Source organism: Hemiscyllium ocellatum, chromosome 5 (assembly GCF_020745735.1).
Source record: "Hemiscyllium ocellatum isolate sHemOce1 chromosome 5, sHemOce1.pat.X.cur, whole genome shotgun sequence".
Classification (NCBI taxonomy): Eukaryota; Metazoa; Chordata; class Chondrichthyes; order Orectolobiformes; family Hemiscylliidae; genus Hemiscyllium; species Hemiscyllium ocellatum.
Genome location: NC_083405.1, coordinates 99,399,714 through 99,427,210, shown reverse-complemented (window position 1 = coordinate 99,427,210; position 27,497 = coordinate 99,399,714). Strand labels below are relative to the sequence as shown.

Here is a 27,497-nt window from a genome sequence, read left to right as displayed (position 1 = left end):
ACTACTACTTGAATACATTTGTTATGCTCAAATAGCTGCGACTTAGTAATCCTGAGCAAGTCTATTTCATCCAAGTAAATTAAAAAAATTTACGGAAAGAGTGCCAATTTTAAATGTGACTGTGCCAAACAGATGAATATTTTAAAAATAAAAGACAACCAATGATAGTAGTACCTAAAAAATCCTAGAAAGTGATGCATTAATGTTGCAAGCACATTTATAAAGGTAACAGACAGACAGCACAAATGGGAAGCTTCTGCATTTAGTGGCATGGATTAACATGGAGAAGAATAACAAATATTGTGTGGAAAATTCTGGCAAGTAGACTTAGATTAAGTATGTAAGCGTGCCAATGCTAATCTAATGGTATATGCTTCACCAACTGTAAAGGGTTTTTCACATTGCTAAATCCAACATTCTAAAGCCCAGCAGATTCCACTTGTCTTAACAATGACAGCATGAGGATTGCAGCTTACTAAATGTCAGAGTAACAAACCCATAATTTGGCTGTAAGCGCCCCCCTAAGGCTAAAAACAGCAACAGCCAAAGTCTATGGGTTTTTTTTTAAAAATACAACCTTTAAAAAGTCAAGAATTCTTAAACTATTTCTGAAGATTGAATGCACCCAAGCAGCCAGTAGCATAATTTTAAACCTTCCAGATGGTGATGCCAGATGATCTTATAAAACGAGCTACATTGGTAAGACGACAGATTTTTTAAAAGTGACCTCATGGAATAGTAAGGAGATTAATTACATAGCGAATGATCCAAAAGTTTGTCTAAATTGTCAAGAATTAAATGTGAAGTTGAGCCAATCCAAGAATTTTATTTGAAGGATACAGAAGCAATTAAACAAAAAGAATGGGTGGGACAGGTTTTTCTGAACACCTTCACTTTTGAGAGCAAGACAGTTCTGATAGTGATCCATATGTAACATAACTGGTTCCAGAGGGTGAAAAGATTTATAAACAATAAGACATTCTTAATAGCAAGGAAATCATTACAGCTAAGCTAGTACATATGCCCTTGATTCTAACCATTCCTCAAAATTAGAGTTGAAATCTGAAACTCTATCTAGATTTAGCAATATTCATAGCAGAAGACATGAACACTTGTTCAAGCAGAAGGGCGAACAAAACCCAATTTAATCACGTTAACTCCAGGGCTGTGAAAGGTTATCACTTACTCTATGAATTTTGTGATTTATTTGACAGCTTTCAAACCTATTCAAATGTATAATGTTATGAACAACACAGTTCAAGTTAATAGAATTCTGTTAAACAAAGACTTAGCAAGAGTGGACTGGACTGTGACAAGGTAACTGCTTCAATTACCTCCATGAACTTTTGTACTTTCTAATTAATGGTAATCTCAAAACTTAACACACTCTCCACAGATGATACCCACCCTGCTGATTATTAAACAGCACATTTTGCTTTTATTTCTAGATTCCACAGAATTTTACTTTTGCAAATTTAGATACTGTTTTTGGTAAGCTTCTATCTGAAACAAATCATTCTGGTAGTTTATTCAGGTGATTCAAAATAAATTAGCTTTACTACAAAATTGCAGACCATTCATTTTAGATTTTGTACTCAGTTGAATGCCCTGGTGGCATCAGGATCTCCAATGATGGTTTGGCAAATCTGCATATGAAATATACTAGATCCTAATCAGGAAGCATCCTGACACTGGGAATTAAATATTGAGTTTGCACTAAATTTTCCTCATTCAGACACTACTCATATGGCACAAATTAACAGGTATAATTGCTAATCAGTAGATATTAGTTGGATCTACTAATGTCAGGACACCCAGCTCAGTAAATGTTTTAAAAAGGGCAGAGAAAGAAGTTTGAGGTTACTAAAGCATTGCTAACGACAGGCCAAAGTGAACATTTAGCTACTCGAGACTGAATTAACTTTGCATACTCCCACATTTACACTCTTCAACAATTGCCCTTTCACCATAACATCTTTATAATAACACTGAATTCTGCTCATGTGAAAACACATCAAAAACGAGGCTGTTCATCACATCTGACCTCTGTAGCATTTATATAGCTATTTAAATGCAATTTCTGGTCAAAGGTAATCCCGAGGGTATAAACAGTGGAGGATTTAGTGATGGTAGTGCCAATGAATGTCAAAGAGCAATTGCAACACTCATATTGGAAATGGCCATTACCCAGCACTTGTGCATGTTGCAAATGTTGCTGTTTGACAGCCCAAGCCTAGATATTGTTCAGATCTGACACCACTTGGACACCTACTGCTTCATTCTGAGGAAATGTGAATGGTGTTAAACATTGCGCAATCAGCAGCCATCTCCACTTTTGGTGTTACAATGCAGGGCAGGTTATAGATGAAACAGTTGATGATAGCAGGGCTTAGGACACAGCTTTGAGGAACCCCTGCAGTGATATCCGGAAGTTGAGATGGCCAACTTTCAACAAGTAACTTCCTAATCATTCCAACGAAATCAGATTTAAATTATTACAAACTTTGTTGCAATGATAAGCCACCACCGACTGCTAATTTGGTTTTAGTACTCTCCAATGTACCTGTAGCCAGATCTGCTCCAGGAGACCGTGCAGTCAGACAAAAAGTGTTTAAGGATCAAATTTGGTGTTTAGCTTTAGCACTGCACTACACAAGTTTGTGCCCACCTCATCTAAACCTATTCTTGTACTTGCTTCTCATACTGTTTATATTTCTCTTCCTAAAAAAAATTATTGGGATGTAGGCTTCATCAAAACAACAATCAGGCATTAGTGAGCTTTACTTTTGAAACACTACAGACAGTATTGGTTAGCGTACTTCCACATGACTATTTGGCAAGCCATAGTGTGATTAAAGGCAGTCAGCATAGCTTTGTGAGGGGCAGGTCATGCCTCACAAATCTTACGGAGTCCTTCGAGGAGGTGTCAAGACAGGTCGACGATGGTCGAGCAATGGATGTGGTGTATATGGGCTTCAGCAAGGTATTTGATAGGGTTCCCCATGGTAGGTTCATTTATAAAGTCAGGAAGTATGGGATACAGGGAGATTTGGCTATCTAGATTCAGAATTGGCTGGCTGACAGAAGGCAGATAGCAGTTGTAGATGGAAAGTATTCTGCCTGGAGGAAAGTGTTGAGTGGGGTACCGCAGGGCTCTGTTCTTGCGCCTCTGCTCTTTGCAGTTTTTATAAATGACTTGGATGAGGAGGTTGAGAAGTGGGTGAGTAAATTTGCAGATGACACAAAGGTTGGAGGTGTCGTTGATAGTATAGAGGGCTACTGCAGGATGCAATGCGACACAGACAGGATGCAGAGCTGGGCTGAGGAATGACAGATGGACATCGACCTGAATAAACGCGAAGTGATGGATTTTAGAAGGTCGAACTCAAATGCTGAATATATAGGATTAAAGACAGGAGTCTAGGCAGTGTGGAGGAACAGAGGGATGTGGGTGTGCAAGTACATAGATCCCTCAAAGTTGCCACCCAAGTGGATAGGGTTGTTAAGAAAGCATATTGTGTTTTGGCTTTCATTAACAGAGGGATCGAGTTTAAGAGCCACAAGGTTTTGCTGCAGCTCTACAAGTCTCTGGTGAGACCACACGTGGAATGTTGCGTCCAGTTCTGGTTGCCTTATTATAGGAAAGATAAGGAGGCTTTGGAAAGGGTGCAAAGAAGGCTTACCAGGATGCTGCCTGGACTGGAGGGCTTGCCTTATGAAGAAAGGTTGAATAAACTTGGACTTTTCTCTCTGGAGAGAAAGAGGAAGAGAGGAGACCTGATCGAGGTATACAAGGTAGTGAGATGAATAGATAGAGTCAATAGCCAGCGACTTTTCCTCAGGGCAGGATTGACTGGGACAAGAAGCCATAGTTTGAAGATATTAGGAGGAAGGTATAAAGGAGACGTCAGAGGTAGGTTCTTTACGCAGAGAGTTGTGAATGCATGGAATGTGTTGCCGGTGGTGGTGGAAGCAGAGTCATTAGGGACATTTATGCGACTGCTTAAATGTGAATCGAGGGGTGTGAAGGTTAGGTTATTTTATTTTATATTAGATTAGGAATAATCCTTGGCACAACATGGTGGACCAAAGGCCCTGTTCTGTGCTGTTCCTTTCTATGATCTATGATATATAAGAATTTCTAAGATTTTGAGTCAGCACTAAAGAACAGTACATCCCAAAGCAAGAAAGTGTGTAACTTGGAGGTGACAGTGTTCTCATGCACCTTATCCTGTCCCCCGCCACCGCATCCTGCAAATATATGCAGTGACCAAGACCACTGGTGTGGTTAGGTAAATTAATGGACCAGTCGCCGATCAAGACACTGTTGTGTCCTGGATGTGAATTCTTTGAATGTGGTTGAAACTTCACTTGTACCTACACAAGTAGAGAATGCATGGTCACAGTTCTGATTTCTGCCTTGTAGATGGAGACACTTTATTTTGGGCTGGTTGGCATCAGATGGTGAGTTACTCACTGCAAAATATCCAGTTCCTGACACAAATGTAGCACAAATGTAGCGTGCTGTCTGACCTGAAATTCAATAGGATCATAGTAACTAACAGGTATGTTGAAGGTGGGTCAGTTTCACTGCACATCAATGGAAGTGTTCAAGATCTCTCTTGCTGGAAATGGTCATAATCTGACAGCATAAAATGCTGCTTTTCACTTTTCAACCCAGCTTGACACTGTCCAAAACCTGCAGACTGTGGGCATACAGTGCTTCATTACCCATTTAATTGAAAATGAGGGTGAAACGTGATCAGCCAACAGCTCCATTTCTGACCTTATGATGGACAGAAGATCACTGATGACAATTCTTTGAGAAACCCTGCAGGAATGTCCAGACACAAACTATTGGTTACTCCAGAACCATCCTCCCTATGTCCCAGGTATGACTCCAGCCACTTCACAGTCTTTCCTTAATTTACATCATCTTCTGTTTAAGAATTCCTCTCAATAGCACATTTCATTAAGTGTCTTGATGCAAAGTGTCTTGCTTCATTTCTGGAATTCGTCTTGTATTGTGAAACCCAAATCAAACATTGGTGAACAAGTGCTATTTATTTCATTCTTCTTCACCCTTTTGTGATGGACGATGTCAAATCTAAATCAGAATCATTGATGTCGCAAATATCATAAGTTATCCCTTATCCTCATAAGCTGTATGAAAAACAAAAAACTTGATTCACAAATGCATTTCTTCCTCTTTATTCTATATCAAATACTTTTTTTTTTAAAATTAGCTTTCTACAAAGGAACAATCGAACCACATAAAACCAGGACACAAAGGTCTTTTTAAATTCATGCTTCCTGTGTTTCTAAACACAAAATGACGCTTGTATAAACTAGTCTGACGTCCTACTGCAGTACTAAATAGGCCGTACAATTTGAATGAAATGTTAATCATAAGCCTGGTCTATCCTCTCAGATACACACAAAAGACTCCATTATACTTCTGTTGCAAGTGAGCTTTCCCAGTCTCCTGATTAACATTTATCCCTCCTTTGAAAACTAAAATCAGATTAGCAATTGTCACACTGCTGTTTGAGACTGTCAGAAAATTTGCCAGCGCTGCCTGTACATTTCTTCAAAATGAATTTGAGCGATATAGACCAGAACTGTGCTATTTTACAAACAGTAGCTAGGCAATGATTTTTCATGCAATACATTCTGCATTTCTACCTTGCACATGGTTGCTAATCTTTCCAACTGGTTGATGCTACCCTGCAAGAGTCATGTAAAAGGCAGGTACCATTAAACTGGAATACCAAGATGGAGTACAAAACCAATTAAACTTTCATTCAATAAATAGGCTCCTTAGCCATAACGAGATGTTTTCATCCATGCAATTGTCAAAAAGACACATGGCATAGGAACAGAATTAAGGTATTCATACCATCTAGTCTGTTCACTTTTTAATGAAATCATGGCTGACATGATAACCCCAATTTCACTTTTCTTTCTTTTCCCATAACCATTCATTCCCTTATTGATTAAAAAGGAATATCAACCCTGAATATTCTCAGTCAGCCGGCCTCTACAATCCTTTACAATAAGGAATTCCACAGACTCATTACCTTCTAAAAAGGAAGTCCTCCATATCAATGTGTTAAATAGTTCGACCAGGCAAAAGTGAGGACTGCAGATGCTGGAAACCAGTGTTTAGATTAGAGTGGTACTGGAAAAACACAGCAGGTCAGGCAGCATCCGAGGAGCAGGAAAATCGACGTTTCGGGCAAAAGCCCTTCAGGAATGGCTGATGAAGGGCTTTTGCCCAAAACATCGATTTTCCTGCTCTGCTTTTCCAGCACCACTTTAATCTAGACTCTAATCTAAATGGTTGACCTTACTCTGAGATTATGCCACTTTTGGAGTGTTGCATTTCAATTCTGGTCTCCTTCCAATTGGAAGTATGTTGTGAAACTTGAAAGAGTTCAGCAAACATTTACAACAATGTTGCCACGGTTGAAGGATTTGAGCTAAAGGGAGAGGTAAATAGGCTAGGGCTGTTTTGCCTGGAGCTTTGGAGGCTGAGGGGTGACGTTATATAGAGATTTATAAAATCATGAGAGGCATGGATAGAATAAATAGACAAGGTCTTTTCCCTGGGGTGGGGGAGTCCAGAACTGGAGTGCATAAGTTCATGGTGAGAGGGGAACGATATAAAAGGGACCTAAGGGGCAACTTTTCCATGCAAAGGGCAGTGAGTGTATGGAATGAGCTGCCAGATGAAATGGAGGAGGCTGGTACAATTACAGCATTTAATGACATCTGGATTGGTATATGAATAGGAAGAGTTCAGAGGGATACGGGCCAAGTGCTGGCAAATGGGACTAGATTAGGTTAGAATATCTGTTCAGCATGGACCAGTTGGACCGAAGGGTCTGTTTGCAAGCTGTATATCTCTATGACTCTACAGGAAGCTGGTGGAGGTCAATGGGAATTTGATTACATGGAGATAGTTGACAAGCAAACAAAGCGAATAATGCAGTAAATGATGCATTCAAATAGATGATTATGGAATTATTTTGGAATTAGGGAAATACCCATGGTTAGAAAAATTCTTGTGTGTTTCAGTTTAGTAATTTTGCAGAAATATTGGCTGAAATTGGATGTGTTTTTCAGTTGTTCCTTACCAAAGGAGATGGTTTAGAGCTATTAAGAAATATGTTACCTTAGTGTGAGCAGTTTAGTTAGTTAGTTCCAGACCGGACAGGTTTGGTTACAACCACGGAGGAGTTATTTGAAGCGGAGAAAGTCTAAACACCAAGGCTCCAAGGAAAGGCCATCAGTTTCTCAAGATAGGGAATTGAAGTCACAGTTAAATTAAGCCCTATAAATGAGAAAGGTATGGGAATTTTCTCTGGTGTGTAGTGCTTTTGAGATTAACAGGATTGCATTTTACCATGTGTTTCAAAATCATAACAGAATTACATGTGAACAGCTTATTATACTTTTGCATAATAAATTTGTTTTTTGTTGAAACTAACTTGCAGCATTACACAGACTTGTATGTTGGTAAAAGACCTCACTAAAACCAGCAAATTAACAAAAGATTTATCAAGCCATATTCCACTCTGGGATCTGATTTGTTCAGTGATAAGAAGCCGAGGATCGCATAATATAATTGTAAATAACTGTGGTACCAGCACTGATCCGCTTGGTACTCTACCAGTTATAAGTTGCCATTGTGCAATGGTCCCTTTTGTCATAATTCCATTTTCTAATAGTTAGCTAATCTTCTATTCAGGCTAATATGCTATCCCCAACCCTGTAGGTTCTTAGCTTATTAAGCATGCTTACATACACAACCTTATCAAAATGATTTTTGGAAATCTCAATATATTGCAGCTAATGATTCGCTTTTATCTTGCTTGGTGGCACCTCAAAACGTTTCAATAAATTAGTTAAGCATTTCTCCTTAGTGAAGCCATACTAGCTCTAATTGATTATAATATGGATTTCCAAATTCTGGATTAGTGGTGCTGGAAGAGCATAGCAGTTTAAGCAGCATCCGAGCAGTAAAATTGACATTTTGGGCAAAAGCCATGGATTTCCAAATGCTTTGCTATTACATTGCCTTTAATAGACTCTAACTTCCCAATTAAACTAACAGGAGAAAAGGTAAGTATTGCATCAGTCCATAAAACATCAAGTTTAGACTGCACATGAGATCACTACAGACAGAAACATGATTTAAATGTTAAAACCACAAACAAAACCACCAGGCTGGACATGAAAAATATTGTGAAGATTCAAAATATACTGATCTCAAGAGCAAAGTCAAAAACTAACAAAGTAACTTTGAGACAATTATTTTAGTACAGGACAATTATAAATTAAAGGCAAATTCTAATTACGCAGTCAAACATAGATTGAATATCATGGCAGAGAAATGTCTTTATCCCTATTCTTACAAAGTTCAATATCCTGCCTGGTATGACACACTTACTTTGCTGTTAAATATCACATACATATGCAGACATATACATCTCCACACAAGCATGTGCATACATATATAAATAACTTTCACTCTAAATTCTTAAACTCAAATCAGGACACATTACATTTCCCACTAAGCCATGAAAATCATTTCCATTTGTAAGGCTTTTTTATTTCATCATTTTGTATCAGACAATATGGTGAACAGAATCATTCTTTAGCCTCCAGATACTATAAGAATATATTGCATATGGCACACTAAGAAGCCACAGAAATAATTCACAAATCTGAAACAATGAACTAACTAGTTTCTGGGAGCCATTATTTTCCACTAAAACTGATGCAATTCTTGTAATGTTATTGAAGAGTCCAAATCTTCATTTGGACTATTCATGTGAAGTTAAAATATTTTAATTTCAAAAGTCAGATGAGCAGTCATTGATGTTAGCAAAAGGTTTCCAGTTGATATTTCAAAAATACATTTTGCAGCATAAGGATCAATCATCACTTTTTTGTTTTACAGTCATGGCATACAGTTCTTCCAAATGTGAGTATTTACTGCTGAATACAAATCATTTTGTATTGACTTATTGAACTTAATAAAAAGGTATCAGCAAAAGTTCAAGTTAATAAACAGTCACAATTTGTGCCTAATAAGATTGAAATGTCACCAATTATATAAGTGTGCTGTTTCAGTCAATTAAGCTTAGAACTTTGTACTTGCATATGAAAATGATTCCAAGCTTCACAACAGACCACACTGAGCATTAAAATTCTTTACAGTTTAGTATGCAAGGCTCATGACTGAAGTAAGTTGATTATGGTTTAAGGGTGAAATGCTATTGTCAGTGGAATTATAATAGTACATAATTTTAGAGAAATGGGGAACAAAACAATTGGCAGAAAACCAGAAAAACCAATCATGCATTTTGCTACACATTTAGCCAGTGTCATATCCAAAATAAAACTTAGGAATAATAATTTTCCTGTGTTTTACAGATAAAATATTTAGAGAGAAAAACGGCAATGACAGGTCAAACCAAGGCACTCTATCTTCTGGTGGTCAATTAAATTGAAAGATCTTTTTTGTTAAAGAAACATCAAAATAGATTTAGACAAATCTATTCAAGTGTTAAAAGCAAAGACCCAGAATTCACTTCAACTGTGAAATTAACAATGAACACCATATTTAAAGTGCTGTACTGCCTGATCCTACAGTGATGATTTTATGCCACAATTTTCTAGCAAGTCTAAAGATAGTGAACAAGTTGGAAGAGGTGAACCAATGTCTACTGCAGATCCATGGAGCCAGGAATTTAGGCTGTTTTTGCAAACAAGCTTAGAACTTGCATTGTCAGTATGTAATGTGAAGAGTTGCTTGCAGTTGTTGACATCGTTATTAGTGGTCAAACTTCACTTTCAATTCTCCACAGATTGTCAAGACTCAAATCATAATTTTAAATGCACCAAAAAAAATACAAACTGAACACGCACACAAAGTGCGTGTGCAGCTAACTTTAGTTTCTAATGTGTTATTTTAAATTTTGCCGACATCAATTACTTATCAATTCTAAATATATGCTGGGTTACTGTTCCTAATTCAGAACATTTCTCCATGGCTTATGATAAGTAAACCTCTGGGAGGGAATTGTCTGAATAAAGCTAAGTCTGTAAGAAAAACTAAACAAGTTGCTAGCAGTTATGTTCAAACGTTAAACTTTTAGCAGAGATTTTTTTTTCTGGCATTAAACCCTAGACCTACAAGATATTTTAACTGCATTCTCAATCCTGCAATAGATTATTTACTAAACAACGTATTATTTGCAAAACGTACACAACCTTTAAAACAGCTGCCCAGATGCAAGTCTTGTATTTACAATATACATGCACAATCTGACAACCTTGATTTTTGACTCAATTTTTACTCATGCTTCTGAATCAACAATTCCCCACTCCCAGTCCATCCACATTCCCTAGTTTGTCATAATACAGGATGTGAAACTGGGTCAACAGTATGATTAGAACACTGTGCCCTTTACCCTTTCCATAGGTATTCTGCCAGAGAACTTTAGTCATGCTTCAACAGCTCCCTGTTGGATGACCAGATTCTTGTTTCACATTACAAATCAAATTGCCATGTTCTTGGAGAATAACCACAAGAAGGGACTTCTGCCAATTCTCTTGCGAGAAGCAGCCAAGGTAGTTATTAGAGGCAATATTACATCTCCAGAAAGAAATTGAAAGCCTTGGCCTCCTGAAAAATTCTGGAGGAAAAGACTAAAACAGCTGCAGTCATCAAGAGTTCATATTACTGAATTACAGGCTCAAATGAAGTGGATGCTCTCCTGATCATACAGGGTATTCATTCAGTTCACAATATTGATTGTTACAAATACATAGACAAGGCAAAATACTTTCTGGCATATACACAGTGTACAAAAATCTGAGTTGGGCTACTTCCCTGATGCACTGTTAGGAAGATCAATCTATTTCTGAATCCAAGGCAATCTCTCTGGAATTTTAGTAATTCAATTTTGATCTCAGTTAATCTATATCAGGTGCTACAATAGTCATAAATTATTATTCTTAAGTAATTTGAAAAAAATGTTGATTGATGCTTGTTGATTTTTTCACTGGACAAAGTCCAAAGACTTAAAGCAGACAGGGCAAGCCCTGATCCAGAAATATTCCCCATAGTTTATGGTAAGTATTTGCTCCTGAACTGGCTGAGGTACTTGCAAATAGTGATCCAAAATAGCAGCACTAGTATTATTTAACATTAGCTGGAGTAGCAATAGTAGCATCCATCAAACTCATGGAGGTTGGTCAGTCAGAATTGCCCCTTCTCAAATACTACTAAATTTCATTTTCATATAGGTAACTCGAAGTTTATTTCTAATTATTCATTCTACTTATTTATTATTTAGTGTTAAGAATTAAAAATGAATTGTAAAAGGCAATGACAATGACAGATACCAAGTAAAAACGAAGCATTGAAAAGATCAGAGATAACAATCAGAAGCAAAAAAGCTCACTAAAAGAAAAATCATGTTCCTTGAGTTTATGAACTATAAACAATTACTCAAGAACATTAACACAGTGAAATCATAACTGATTTAGTGAATGACTAAGATCTATTCCATTATTCCACTGACATGAACAGAACCTTCAAGAGTCACTAAGTCTATGTTCTCCCATGCGGTGTGACATGCAAACTATCAGAGACTGCTAATTACCTTACAATCATGGATTGACAAGAATGTTAATTCTAACATTGCTAGTCTAGTTCTGAAAATCATGGAAAATGTTACAATTTGTTGAATGAACTGTACTTTGATTTTTTAAATGACATACTTACCTGAATTATTACCAAGTGCCTTACTGACTGTGAAAACCTAATTTCATATTTGTGGAAATATCGATCATGATTTTTAAAAAATGATGTTTTTAAAACAAGTCTTTATTTCTGTTTTAGCTCTATCTTAATACAGCTCACATTTATTTTGCTACCTTAATGATATTTCAAAATGAAGGATTTTAAGTATTTCTAACTTTGTACCTTGGTTTGAGAGTATTTCAGGTTTAATTAGTTGCTTATCCCTGCCTGCTGACATCAATGCTGCTGCACACCAAGACATCCCCTTGATTTGGTATCAGATTCAAACCATTATAAGGAATGGGAAAATTGCTATCACCGAAACCGCTGGATTTGTGTCTTCAATTTTGCTTGAGATCAACAAGGAGAACTTGCTTGACAACTGACCACAAAAATCCACATAATTGTGGCATGTAAGATATGGAGTGCAACAATGCTTATGTAGTGCATTCTTATCTGGAAGTTATTTCTGGCTAGTGAATAGGGGAAGAATCTTATAGTGGCAAAAGTGATCTTGGAAGCCAGCTAGACCTTCTTCATCTCTTTTTAGGAAAGCCCACCCTAACCTTTGCCAATCAGGATCTCAACAGGTTAACAATAAGTCTTCTGTGGGACAAAGAAACTCAAGGCAGAACTGCCACCTGTCAACTGCCAGGCATTTGAGGCTGGCAGCTCTTTGGTATTTAGCAGCATCATTGGGAAGGCTGTGGCTGGACTTATCATTTACTAGGATCTGGCAGGGATGCCAGAAACCAGATGAAACTCAGGGACATAGAATTGTCATGTGTTAATTAAGTGATAGGCAGGTGAGAACTGGACTGGATGTTGACAGGGTGAACGAGTAATGAATGTTGTTGAAATTTTGGTGTGTGCAAGTTGAAATAATATTCTGTACTATAAAAATATATGTCTGGACTCCATGTAACCAATCTTTAATCCATGGCTTCAATAGCTGGTGCCAATGACTACATTCAACAAAGCCCTCAGATCAAGGAAGTAAGAGGTGAGGGTCATGGTAGAAGTAGCAAAGACAGGGAGGTGGCTCTCAGCATACACCATCATCTCTGATGCCAGCTCCCTCAATTAGGAACTAAATACTTTGAACAAGGACATAACTTCCAATAGAAAGGACATATTGCAACAGATGTACTAAAATAAACAAAAGAACTGTCAAATGGAGTTACACGTTACTTTGGTTTCCTCTCTCTAGCAATGTCAGAGTCAATCATGTGGTGGGGAACACAATTCTGCTCCTAAAAAAGCAGCTCCAGAGTTAGGTTAGATTAGATAAGATTCCCAAAAGTATGGAGACAGACCAACAAATCCACACGTACTCTCCAAAGAGTAACCCACCCAGACCCATTCCTCTACCCTACCCCTGACTAATGCACCTAACACTATGGGCTATTTAGAATGGCCAGTTCACCTGACCTACACATTTTTGGATTGTGTGAAGACACTGGAGCACCTGGAGGAAATCCACACAGACACTGGGATATTATTTAAACTCTACACAGACATCCAAGGTGGGAACCAGGTCCCTGGTGCTTTGAGGGAGCAGTGCTAACCACTGAGCCACATAGACTAAAAAAAGTTTACAGACTAGGTTATAGACTAAAAAACAGGATCTCAAAATTAGTGACCTCCAGATTACAAATGCATCTCAATAATTAATACAAGAACAACCAGATTAGAGGAAGGAAGCACTCAGATTATTGGGAAAAGTTTTAGGATGGTAGTCTTCAATGCAGACAGATCAGGTAGAACTGAATAGAGGAGGTCAATAACTTCAAAAGTTAATCAAAATCTAAAAAAAAACTTGCTTTTACATTCCATGTTTCACAATGGTTTCATAGCCAATAAATTACTTCCAAGTGTATCATTACTGTAGCATTGCACAAAACAAGATGGCCAGTTTGTACACAGCAAACTCCAACAAGGAGCAATGTATTAATGATCAGATCATCTGCTTTTATGATGATTCAAGGTTTAATATTGACCAGGGCACTGGAATAACTCCCCTGCTCTCCTTGAAACAGTGCGATATTACCTCTTACATCAAGCAGAGTGTCGAATTTAAAGTATGACATGGAGGATAGCATCTTCAACAATGTATTTTATTCTCCATTCTTTCATTTCCATTCTCAAGAAAATACAGCTTTTGAATTTGTTAGCCCATTTCAGAGGGCAGTCAAGAGTCAACCACATTGCTCTGGGTCTAGAATCACATGAAGGATGGTCCAGGTAAGAACAGGTTTCCTTCCCTAAAAAAGGGTTTTTAGAACAAATGATAACTGCCTTGCCATGATCACTGACCCTAAATATCAATTTCAGAGTTATTAACTTAAATCAAGTTCAACGAGTGTGAATGCATCTCCCAGAGTACTGGCCTCTGGATTATTCGTCCATTGACGTCACCAATATTTCTCCATTTTAGTTGAGCATAATACCTGTGCCGTGCTGCATTAAAGTCTGGGCACAGAACTGCATTTCTGTTCCCCATTGACAATACTTTGGTTTCCTCTTTCTAGCAATGTGCACCTCCATTTGGCAGTTCTTAGGGTCATAAAGATGCACAGCACGTAAACGGACCCTTCATTCCAACATGTCCATGATGAGCAGATGTCCTAAATTAATCTAGTTCCATTTGTCAGCTCTTGGCCCATATGCCTCCAAACCCTTCCTATTAATGTATCCATCCGGATGCCTTTTACATGTTATTGTACCAGCCTCCACCATTTCCTCTGGCAGCTTATTTCATACATGCATCACCCTCTGCATAAAAAAGTTACCCCTTAGGTCCCTTTTAAATATTTCTCTTCTCACCTTAAACCTATGCCCTCTAGTTTTGGACACACCCCCCTCACCCCCTCGGTTAAAAGACCTTGCTATTCACCCTATCCATATCCCTCTATAAGGTCACCCCTCAGCCTCAGATGCTCCAGAAAAATAGTCTGGCCTATTCAGCTTCTCCATATAGCTAAAACTCTCCAATCCTGGTAACAACCTTCTACATCTTTTCAAAACCTCGAGTTTCACAAAATTCTTCCTACAGTGGGGAGGTCAGAACTACAAGCAGTATTCCAAAAGTAGCCTAATCAATGTCCTGTATAGCCACAACACAATTCAACTTCTATACTCAATGCATTGACCAATAAAAGCTAGCATACCAAATACCTTCATTATTATACTTACCCGAGATTCTACTTTCAAGAAACTATGAACCTGCACTCTCCTTGTTCAGTAACACTCCTCAGGACCTTCCAATTGAGTGTATAAGTCCTGCAGCAACTCACATTTATCCAAATTAAACTCTATCTGCCACTCTTCAGCCCATTGGCCAATCTGATCAAGACCCCATTGTACTCTAAAGGTAGCCTTCTTTGCTGTCCACTACACTTCCAATTTTGGAGTCATGTGCAAACTTTGTAACTGTACCTCCTATTTCACAACCAAACCATTTATATAAATGAAAAGCAGTGGAAGAAGTGAGGACTGCAAATGCTGGAGATCAGAGTTGAGAGTGTGGTGTTGGAAACGCATAGCAGGTCAGGCAGTATCGGAGCAGAAGAATCGACGTCGCCAGCATTAGCCCTTTATCAGGCATTTCTGATAAAGAGAGTATACCATGAAAAGCAGTGGTAAAAACAATGACTGCAGATGCTGGAAACCAGATTCTGGATTAGTGGTGCTGGAAGGGCACAGCAGTTCAGGCAGCATCCAAGGTGCAGCAAAATCGACGTTTCGGTCAAAAGCCATTCATCAGGAATAAAGGCAGTGAGCCTGAAGTGTGGAGAGATAAGCTCGAGGAGGGTGGGAGTGGGGAGAAAGTAGCATAGAGTACAATGGGTGAGTGGAGGAGGGGATGAAGGTGATAGGTCAGGGAGGAGAAGGTGGAGTGGATAGGTGGAAAAGGAGATAGGCAGGTAGGACAAGTCCAGACAAGTCTTCTTTTCCACCTATCCACTCCACCCTCTCCTCCCTGTCCTATCACCTTCATCCCTTCCCCCACTCACCCATTGTACTCTATGCTACTTTCTCCTCACCCTCACCCTCCTGTAGCTAATCTCTCCACGCTTCAGGCTCACTGCCTTTATTCCTGATGGAGGACTTTTGCCCAAAACGTCGATTTCGCTGCTCCTTGGATGCTGCCTGAACTGCCGTGCTCTTCCAGCACCATTAATCCAGAACATGAAAAGCAGTGGACCCAGCATTGATCCTTATGGCATACTTCTGACCTATAGGGAAAGTACTATCAAGTGGACCACAGCTGAGAGAACAAAGGGCTGAATGCTGCAAAATCTGGTTAAGGATCACTTTTGCAGAGTTTCATGAAAGGTTTGCTTTCATCATAGGAATTATTTCAGCCTCATGAGCTTTGAACAAGTCAGTATCATTTCTTTATACAAAGCATCCCTTGCCATTGCACAGACATCATTAAGAAGAGGTATGGACTCAACTTCTGGAATCCAAGGCTGACTTGAAATGGATTTTTCAGCTAAGATGTCAGCTAATGCTTTCTGAAATTTCTCTCTCCTTTGCCAATCTTGGCAGAGTTGCACTTTTATCTAAAGGTGAGCTTGAAGTTTGTGCTTTCTTTTCAAATTAAATGGACTGATGAGATATAGAGATGACATCATTCTTAGATCTGGAATGCTGGATGCCTTTCACATTTCAATATTGGAAAAGCCTATGTTTTTAACCCATTCAACACTATATCTTTGGCTCAGAATCACCATGAGATGCCAAGTGACTTAAGGACATAATTGTATGGCTATACTCAAACTATCCTGCTTGATTAAAAAAAGTATTAGATCTCTTTACTTGTAGTTTCTCATGTTGCCTTAGTTTTACAGCAATACATTCACTATTATGGTAATTAAAACAAAATACTGTGAATGTTGGCAATTGGAAATAAAAACAAAGTGCACGAGAAACTGAGCAGATCAGGCAACATCTGTGAAGCAAGACACAGTATTAACATTACCAGTTTAATAGAATCTGATAGACCGAACCATTGTGGAAAGAGTCCTTACTCTCAAAACATTAACTTGCTTTCTATCTCCAAAGATGCTGCCAGACATAAGTTTCTCTAGCACTTTGTTGTGATAATGTTGTTGCAATGAGTCACTGAATACATAAATTTGTCACCATATTAACCCTAAACAGCACTTAAAGTCCAATCAGAAAGCAACAGGGTAAGCTCGACAGCTGGCATTGCTTTTTGAAACAGATACAGTGGCAAGCAATATTTCAAAGCACTGCCTTGAATCATGTGAAGAGAAATAACAAAACAGGACTGTGATAAACAGATTACAAATATTACATGATTGAGTTGTTAAAAGGGTCAAACAGCCTGGAAAAAAATAAAGTCACCAGAATACATTCACTGCACTAATAAATGGACTGAAACCAGGAATTAGAGGACAGCATTGCTGGCACTGAAAATTAATTGATGGCGATGTTGCTGCCTTTATGGACAAGTCTATACAATTTTACGGTATAATTTTACCCAGTCCAGAGATTCCTCCTTCAGAACTTTAAACAGAGTTAATCTGTTGTTAAATATAGTGAAATCTAAAGAACACTCTTTTGAATTTGTTTTGACTCACCCATATTGCAAGTTTTGCTTTATTTCCATCAACTGCAATTGTTTTTACTTTGAAGTCAACACCTGCATAAAAACACATGCATAAACTATTAATCTTAATTCTGAAATAATTACATTATTTTGTATTTAATCTGAATCATGATCAATCCCACTGTCTTACATACAAATGTATGAAATAGGTGTAGAAGTAGAATTTTAAAACTGGGTTTTTTTTTAAGCCGGGAGTCAACAGAGGATCACAAGCATAGAGATAATGGACAAATTGATCTTGGTAGCAGTTTATTTTAGTGCTGCTGCCTATATCCTATCAGATGCACAAGCAATAAACGGTATAGATTAGAGCTTTTGCAATAGGAAGAAGAATAGGAATTAAGTGATGTTAAAAAGATGGAAACAGGTAGAGAAAGGAGCAAAGTTTGTGGCTGGAAAAGGAGTTTTTATCCAGCAGTCAAACACAATGGCTTCAGTTTTCTCAATACTGAGGAACAAAATGCTGAGAAAATCTTTTCTTTGCACTTTATGAATTAATGTAATTATAATTTCCACAATAATTCATTAATATTTTCTCTCTAACATGCTCTGGTTTAATCCGTGCATATTTTAAATCCAAAATAAGCATCTGCAGCTTATATTTTTTGATTTGATTATTCACATGTAACAAGATACAGTGAAAATTGCTGTTTTGCATGCTATCCAGGCAAATCATACCTTGCATAAGTACAACAGGGCAATAGAATAGAATATAAAATATAGCATTGGAGCTACAAAGAAGGTGCAGAGAAAGGTGTACTCTAAAAATGAGAGGTCCATTTAAAATTCTGAAAACAGCAGGGAAGAAGTTGTTCTTGAATCTGTTAGTACATGTTTTCAAACTTTTGCATCTTTTGCCCAATGGTGGATGGTGAAACAGAGTGTAACTGGGTTGGGAAGGGTCTTCAATCAAGTTGGTAGCTTTCCTGAGGCATTAAGAAGTATAGATGGAGTTAGTGGCTTGTTTGTGTGATCGACTGGGCTGCTTTCACATTATTGTAACTTGTTGTGGTCTTGTGAAGAGCAGGTACCTTACCAAGCAGAGAGGGTACCTGGATAGGATGATTTCTATGGTGCACCTATAAAAATTGGTAAGTGTCAAATCTTTTTGGCCTTTGAAGAAGTAGAGCTGTTGGTGTGTTTTCTTGACTGTAGGGTCAACATGGATGGACCAGGACAGAATGTTGGTGATATTTAATTCCCAGGAACTTGAAGCTCTCAACCATCACCATTTCAGCACCATTGATACAGACAAGATCACGTCTTCCACTCTGCTTCCTGAAGTTGATGACCAGTCCCTTCGTTTTGCTGAAACGGAGGGACAGATCATTGTCTTTACACCATGTTACCAAGCTTTCTCTCTCTTTCCTGCACTCTATCTCGTCATTGTTTAAGATACGATCCAGTACAGCGGTGTTTTCAGCAAACACGTAAATGAAGTTAGAGCAGAATTTGGCCATGATCATGAGTGTATAACAAACAAAGTAAGCGATTGAATATGCAGCCTTGCAGGGCACCGATAATGAGGATTATCATGGAGGTGGTGTTGTCGCCTATCCTTGCTGATTGTGGTCTACAGTCAGGAATTCGAGGATCCAGTTGCATAGAGGAGAGAAGAGTCAGAGGTCTCACAGTTTGGAAAGGAGTTTTTTCAGATTGAAGACAATTTTGCATCCAATTTATTGAAAAGAGATTTTTCAGATGTAAACGAACATGGATTGCTGCATCTATTGCTCTTAGATCATCTCATTATCACAGAATCAAGATGCAGATTTGAATGTTAGAAAGGTACTAGTAGTACAGGCAAAAATTACATGTTAAGTTTTGAGATAGAAAAAATTAAGACAGTGTCAAATTATGGAAAACTTATAGTATAAAAATCCATCTGGCTTACTAATGATCGTTAAGGAAAGAAATCCAGATGTGACTGCAGACCGCACGACAATGGACCATTTCTTAAATGCCCTTCAAGTAATTATGAAAGAGTAATAAATACTGGCCTGCACAATGTGTCACATTGCATGAATGAATATGTAAACAAGTGACAATCCACATGTATTTTCACCAGCAGTAAATGTGCCTTGTAAAATCTGGGGTTCCTTATGAAAAAACATTGACAATGAGAAAAAATTGATAATGAGAAAATCAAGCAAAGTTTTGAGAAGGAACAAAAACATGAATTTTAAGATTGAGAAGGTATATAAAGACTGATAAATTAACAAATGATCTTAGAAATGTACAGCATAGAAACAGACCCTTCAGTCCAATTTATCCATCCGACCAAATATCCTAACCTAATCTAGCCCCATTTGCCAGCACTTGGCTCATATCCCTCTAAACCCTTCCTATTCATAAAGCCATCCAGATGCCTTTTGGAATTCTACCAGCCTCCACCACTTCCTCTAACAACTGATTCCATATATGCACCACCCTTTGTGTGAAAAAGTTGTCTCTTAGGCCCCTCTTAAATCTTTCCCCTCTCAATCTAGATATACACCCTCTAGTTCTGGACTCCCCCAACCAAGACAAAAGGCCTTGTCTATTTATCCTATCCATGCCCCTTATGATTTTATAAACCTTTACAGTTATCCCTCAGCCTCCAATGCTCCAACCCCAATCTATTCAGCCTTTCCCTACAGATCTAATCCTCCAACCCTAGCAAAAATGGAAAAAAACAAAAGGGTAATAATAATGGAAGAAAAAGAAATATCTCCACGAAGGATGAAGGAATAAAAACATTGAATAATTATTTTCTTAATTTGTTCACGAATGTGGATTCACTGGCAATATCACTGTCGGGAAGTCCCTTTGAGAGGATTTTGGCGAGTCTAAGCAGGTGATAAGTGAAATAAAAGGGTGCAAAATTAGAAGCAGCCAAGGCCTAGTAGTTATTTTTGATTGCATAGTTGATACTGAATATCAATACTGAAGACATGCATGCCCACATCAGGGCACCATGATCTAGACCTCACACTTCTTCCACGTAAACAATGCAATCAATTGTCAAGAACAAATGTGAGAAATATCTGTGCAACAATAATCTGATTTGCAGCAGATACATTCAGATTTGGAAATTATGCCTAATGATCATCTCAACTGCTATTGACTCACATCCTGGATTAGTTCAATTTCCAAAGTTTAAAAAAAAGTAAAGTTCAACATAGAAGTTTTCTTTGGGGGTGGGGGGGGGGCACGCAGTGTGACATCGTGATGCTCCTGGATTAGTAATCAGCTAGGCTAATGCTTTCGGAACAAGGACTCAAAATAGCACATCCCATGAATTAATAGAAAATAAATAGGGATGACTGTTCATAATTTACATGCATAATTTTGAATTATTAACAAGTTGACGCCAAAGTTTGCAGATGATAGCACTGAGGAGTATAAAATAGCATTGGGAAACATGCTGACTGCATGGTTAAGTGGCAAATCAAATTTAACATAGATCAGTAATGAGCTGTGGTAAGAATAATAGAAACATTATCCACAATTTAACAATTCAAAAACCAAATGGGTTACAACAGCAAAGTGATCTAAGGATATAGGTATTCATCAAGTAATGCAAAATGTTAAACAACCTAGGGATGTTTGCTAAGCAAATATGTGATGTCACATTAAAGTTATACAGGACCCTGGTCAGACTGCACTTCAAGTAAAATGCATAATGTGGACTCTATACTGTAAAAAGGGAATAGAAGCACAGGAGTCAATGTATAAAAGATTTACTAAGTTGGTACCAGAATTGAGAGACTATGATTATTCGGGAAAGTTGGACTGTTCCATTTTGTGAAGAGGAGATTTAAACGTGAGTATTGTTATAAATGGTTTGGATATGGTGCACATGGAGATAATGCTTTCACTTATTGAAGGAGCCATAAATACAACATTATTACTAATAAAATGTAAAAAGGGAGCAATCCATTTACTCTGTGAAAGACTAGAATTTGGAACCTATCATCATCGCAGGTTCTTGGTGCAAATAGTTTAAATACTTTAGAAAGGAAAACAGATGACAATATGGGAGAAAAGAGAATAGTAAGATATCCTGGATGGCTGGGAATGGGTGGAGATTCACATGGGGTTTAAATGCAGAACAAAATAATTTAGCCAAGTGGCCTGGATCCATGATGTACATTCTATGTAATTCTTTGTAAACCCAAAACTGGGATGCAGGTAAAGCCTGAAAATAATTAGGAAACTGCACAAGTACATCTGACAAAGTGAAACTTTCTCTATTCACCGATTCACCTATCCTTAAACACTATTTACTTCTGAAATGCAAGCTAAAATAATACAGCTTACAAACAAAAGTGACAGTGTAGTCAGGGGAGGGGTGGTGTAGTGGTAATATCACTGGACTTGTAATCCAGGCCTTCAGGTTAATGTTCTGAAGTTAGGGGTTCGAATCCTACCATAGCAAATTTGAATCCAATAAAAATGCAGTCTTATAGCAATCATCACTATCACTTGTTACAAACATACACCTGTCCCTTGAAGGAGGGAAACCTACCATTCTTACCTGGTCTGGCCCAGGCATGACTCCAGTCCCATTGCAATGTGGTTAATTCTTAACTGTATGCTGAGCATTTAGAATAAATAACAAATGCTGGACTAGCCAGCAATGCCCAAATTTCATGAAAGAATTAAAACAAAATTATGTATTCCAATTAAAATCCCATTTTAACCAAACAACGACATTTTTCTTAAAATTTTCAAGATAAACCAAAGTCACCAGAAATTAACTGTCCAATTTCTCTTCATAAATTATTTCCCTTTCAAGGCTATCTATTCACAATTGGATGATCTTCATGAACTTATAAAATGATATTCTATGCTTAGCATGTGAAGCTGGTAACACTTACTGCCAGCCCAAAGCACCTGATGAGAACAATGACAATACATAAACGTATTGCATTAACACAGCCAGTTTTTAAAAATTCTTCAAATAACTAAATTATTAGTTAGATTCAGTAACCTGGTACTTATGATTCTGAATTAACTACCTATAGGTCATGAATCTACTTCCATCGTGGCAATTTCTGAAATTAATGTTAATAAATTTGGCAATTTGAATACAAACAAGAGCAGCGTAATAGATTTGCTGCACTTAGAGGCTCATTGCTTCATTTACTCTCCTTGATACGAGCTGTATTGTTAGTTTCAAGGCATTTAGCTCACTTTCAAAGCAGAGTATATGTGACTCTACATGACAATAATATGAATTGAAGAGTGTTTCACAAAAGGAGATTTACAAAACAGGGAATAGGATGGTGAATAGAAAAGTGTCATGAAAATTGACAAAACTCTGGTGCAGCCACATTTGGAGTATTGTGTACAATTCTGGTCACCGCATTATAGGAAGGATGTGGAAGCATTGGAAAGGGTCCAGAAGAGATTTACTAGGATGTTGCCTGATATGGAGGAAAGGTCTTATGAGGAAAAGCTGAGGTACTTGAGGCAGTTTTCATTAGAGAGAAGAAGGTTGAGAGATGACACATAAAAGATAATCAGAGGATTAGATAGGGTGATCGGTGGGAACCTTTTTCCTCGGATGATGATGGCTAGCATGAGGGGACATAGCTTTAAAATGAGGGTGACAGATATAGGACAGATGTCAGAAGTAATTTCTTTACTCAGAGTATAGGGGCATAGAACGCCCTGCCTGTAACAGTAGTAGACCCACCAACTTTAAGGGCATTTAAATGTTCATTGGATAAACATACGGATGAAAATGAAAGTGTAGGTTTGATGGCTTCAGTTTGTAACAATAAGCTGTGAAACCATCAAGAGCCGAAGGGCCTAGACTGTGCTGTAATGTTCTATGCTCTACAACAGCTTACAACACATTCATTAGGAGAAAGATACCTACTACTCTTCGTGACTACAGACCTAAATAGTGTGGTTAATTCCAAATGCAACAATGGAAACTAGGAATGGACAATTTAAATGCTGGTTAACATGGATCCTCTACAGCCCTGCAGCTAACAAAGAAATGTTCTCAACAGAGCTCAGTAAATGTAATATATTTAATAAAGATCCCTGCATCGCTGTGCTCAGATGACCTGGGCAACCAGTAATTGGAAATGAAACATGGGACATTTCAACATTAAACATTCCTTAGTTAGATAAAGTAATTGATTCTACTTAATGCATTTTAAACACAAATTAAAAGAGGATCTCTACTGGATTACTATAAATGTTTTGCTCAGCATAAGAGCAACCATCTAAATGAGGTGGATAGTTTGTCTTTTACTGCCAAAGTTATTTAAAGTAAACCTTAAACACTATCCTCAGAACTGGGATGAGACTGAAGACGTTTTCACTTATTATTTCTACAGTCAGAGGGAAATTAATTCCTTCAGTCAGGGTCAAAGTTCCAGATAGGGCTGGCAATAGATTTGCTGCACTTAAAGCTTCATTGCTTCATTTATCTGCCTTGGTATGAGCTGTACTGTTAGTTTCAAGGCATTTAGCTCATTTGCTAAGCAGAGTAAATGTAACCCTACATGACAATAACATGAACTGAAGAGTGATTCACAAAAGGTGATATATAAAAAAAAGGGAAGAAAAAGCATGTTAAGCAGGAATTGGGAGGACAAGGGAGGGGAGATCAATGCAAAATTGTAAGTTTTGAAGATGGTGATATGTAGAAAGGTGCAGGGTATTTGAAAATAGAATTAGAGTACAGGAAAAGCAAACAAGTAGTCAGATAGTACAATAATGATAATTAAAAAGAGCAGTGTTAAATAATGAAACAAACCTTAGATGTAGTTACCGATGTTTTCTGAAGCAAGGCACGAAGGCAATTTTAAATGATGGCTAGGATTTTAAAAGACAGGAGAGTGATTCTTTAAAAGAAAAAGATTAATTTTCCTAGGGACCAATAACTCATGCTAATTGCCATGAGGTAATCCTTGTCACAACAGCATTTCCATGATAGATTGGAAACTTCTGGATTTGTACCTTTTTATCATGTTGCTTTATTATTTGGTCAAGTGATATTCGTATAGATAGGACTTGAGAAATGTGCAGTATGAATCGGAAGCTGTGATGGGTGAAGCTCAGCCCAGCAGATTGATGATGATTTTAATCCAAGATTGGTATTGCAGAAGTTACAGAACTGAGTTATCCAGCAAGTTAATATGCCATTCTCTCACCTTTATGAAAAATAAATTTTGAGGCAAAGAATAAAAAGTAACAAACCAATGCTAAATATTTATACATTAAGCCTCAGTTACAGTCTCATGTGCTATTCTGAATAGCATACTTTCAAAAAGATGTGATGGCTTTACAGAGGGTTCAGAGGAGCACCAGTGAAGCGGGCCTTCAGGTTGACATGACTGGAGAAACTGGCATCTTTCTTGTTAAAAGCAAAAAAGCTCAAACAGAATAGCTCAATGGAATAGCTCATTCACTGGCACAGGCACACATACTGAATGGCCGCCTTCTGTGCTGTAGGATACCGTAATAGATTTGAACCATCAATAGAATTTTCGGTGATCAGTTATCCACATGACCAGACTAATCATGAATTGAATAATATTTTTCATTGGCGCAGTGAAAGCCTAAAAAAAGCAAGTTCAGGAAATATATGCAGGAGGAGGTGTTTTATTCAGTCTAGCATATAGTTGGAGCTTTATTTAGAATCTTTTTTGAGAGCAGAGAACTGTCCCTGTGTGCTGAAGGTGGAGAATTATTTCATTCCTTCAGTACTAACTGCAGCTAGATCAGTGTGAATCAGAAACACTGGGAAATTAAAAAATTATACGATAAAATTGCTGTATTCCCTGCAGCAGTCATCTTAATTATAAGATGATTCACTCTGGTTTCACCAAGAAGCTATTCATGATCTGAGCAAATTCTTTAAACAGCAAGGCTTTCTAAAAGAGTTCAAAAACATTCTTCATACAAAGTGATTTCAATAATTTTGTTCACAAAAACAGTCTATCATCATTAATCTACTCTGGGAAAAACTTACCAATTGTTGCAGCAAGTTCAGGGTCAAAGGTATCATCTGTGAACCGTAGTAGCAAACTGAAAATATTAAATGAATTGTCAGTCACGGAACAAATGAAGTACAAGATTTTAAAAAAAGATTCAAAAACTCAGCTATCAAAAGTTGACTTTTTTCTTGTAACTTATGTAATTTCTTCAATAAGATTGCTGGGATTTAATAGGAACACTATCTTTGTAACTGTAATAAAAAGTGATTTGGCACTCTAAAGCATTTTTTATAAGCGATATACAATATAAAAATAAGTCCTACGACAAACAAACATGAATTGCTGGAGAAACTCAGCAGATCTGGCAGTATCGATGGAGAGAAAGCAGAATCGGTGCAGTCACCATCAGAACTCAGAAATCCTACTACAACTGCATCAGCATTGGTGAGAACAAACCTGGAGCACGATGCAATTTTGATTTCTATACTTTAAGGATATGCAGCAAACTTTAATTATCACCTTATGAACAGGCACACTCGATAAACCAACAAATATTGTATATCTCAAATGTTGCAAAGTTTACTGTATTATGGTCTAAGTATTGTAGTTTTTTATTTTTATCTGCGAATATATTTGTTGCTCAACTGAATGGCCACATGCAATATTTTAAGTCATTTCTCCTCAAATACCGCAATCTACAAAATATTTGAGTCGTCATGGAGTCAGAGATATACAGCACAGAAACATACCTTTTGGCCCAATTCATCCATGCCGACCAAATATCCTAAATTAATCTAGTTCCATTTGCCAGGATTTGACCCATATCCTCTAAACCCTTCCTTCCTATTCATATATCCATCCAGATGCCTCTTAAATGTTGTAACTGCACCAGGCTCCACCACTTCCTCTGGCATCTTATTCCATACACATATCACCCTCTGCATGAAATGGTGCCCCTTAGATCCATTTTAAATATTTCCCCTCTCACCCTTAAACCTATTCCCTCTAGTTCTGGACTCCCCCACCCTAGGGAAAAAACCTTGTCTATTTATCCTATCCATGCCCGTCATGATTTTATAAACCTCTACAAGGGTCACTCCTTTGCCCCCAACACTCCTGGGAAAATAACTTCAGCCTATTCAGCCTCTCCCTATAACTCAAACCTGCCAACTCTGGCAACATCCTCATAGATCTTTTCTGAACCATTTCAAGTTATACACCATCCTTCCTACTGTAGTGACACCAGAATTGCATGCAGTATTCCAATGGTGGTCCTGAATAGCTTCAACACGACATCCCAACTCTGACCATCAATACACTGACCAGTAAAGGCAGGCATATCAAATGCCTTATTCACTATCCTATCTACCTAAAACTCCAAAATGAAACTGCACTCCAAGGTCTCTTTGCTCAGCAACATTCACCAGGACCTTACCATTAAGGTGTAGAAGTCTTGCCCTGATTTGCCTTTCAAAAATGCAGTACCTCACATCTAAATTCCATCTGCAGTTCCTTGTACCATCGGCCCATCTGATCAAGACCCCACTATATTCTGAGGTAACCTTCTTTGTTGTCTACTACACCTTGCCAGCTGAGTGAGAGGGCTCTCTGACATTAAATTTTATTTGAGGCAAAATTGCATTATTATTTAAGTTATTTACACTTAAAATAAAAGTATAAGAGCGATGTGCACACCCCCAGCATTACTTTTCTAATACATTGATTAAAGTGGACATCTTGATTGTCCAGAATATTTGATCAATTGGCATACTCCTTGTCCCATAGGCGCTGGCTAATTAAAAAAAAATGCTGTATATACATTGGAGGCAGGATACTGAATATTGCCTAGATTGGATCCTGGCATAAGAAGCTGAATAAGTGAGACTGAATAAATTGACCTTGCGCTCTCAGGTTTCAAAGAACAATAGGTGATCTCATCAAAACATACACAAGATTCTGATGGGACAGATAGCATAGGGTAAACTTATACAATGTCCACCCTGCCTGGACAATGAAAAACACAAGTCAGGATAATGTGCCAACTATTTGTGGCTGAGATGAGATATTTTGTTTCTCCAAGTGACTGCGAACC

The 27,497-nt window shown here is 37.8% G+C and overlaps 1 protein-coding gene across 1 annotated transcript in view; it reads right to left on the bottom strand.

The window, feature by feature from the left end:
• Positions 1–27,497, bottom strand: part of rab18a (RAB18A, member RAS oncogene family) — a 38,774-nt gene that overhangs the window by 6,416 nt on the left and 4,861 nt on the right. The window contains exons 2-3 of the mRNA XM_060825590.1: positions 25,441–25,496; positions 17,434–17,495 (exon numbers count right to left, since the gene is read on the bottom strand). Coding sequence (XP_060681573.1) covers positions 17,434–17,495; positions 25,441–25,496 — 118 coding nt within the window. The remainder of the gene's footprint in view (positions 1–17,433; positions 17,496–25,440; positions 25,497–27,497) is intronic.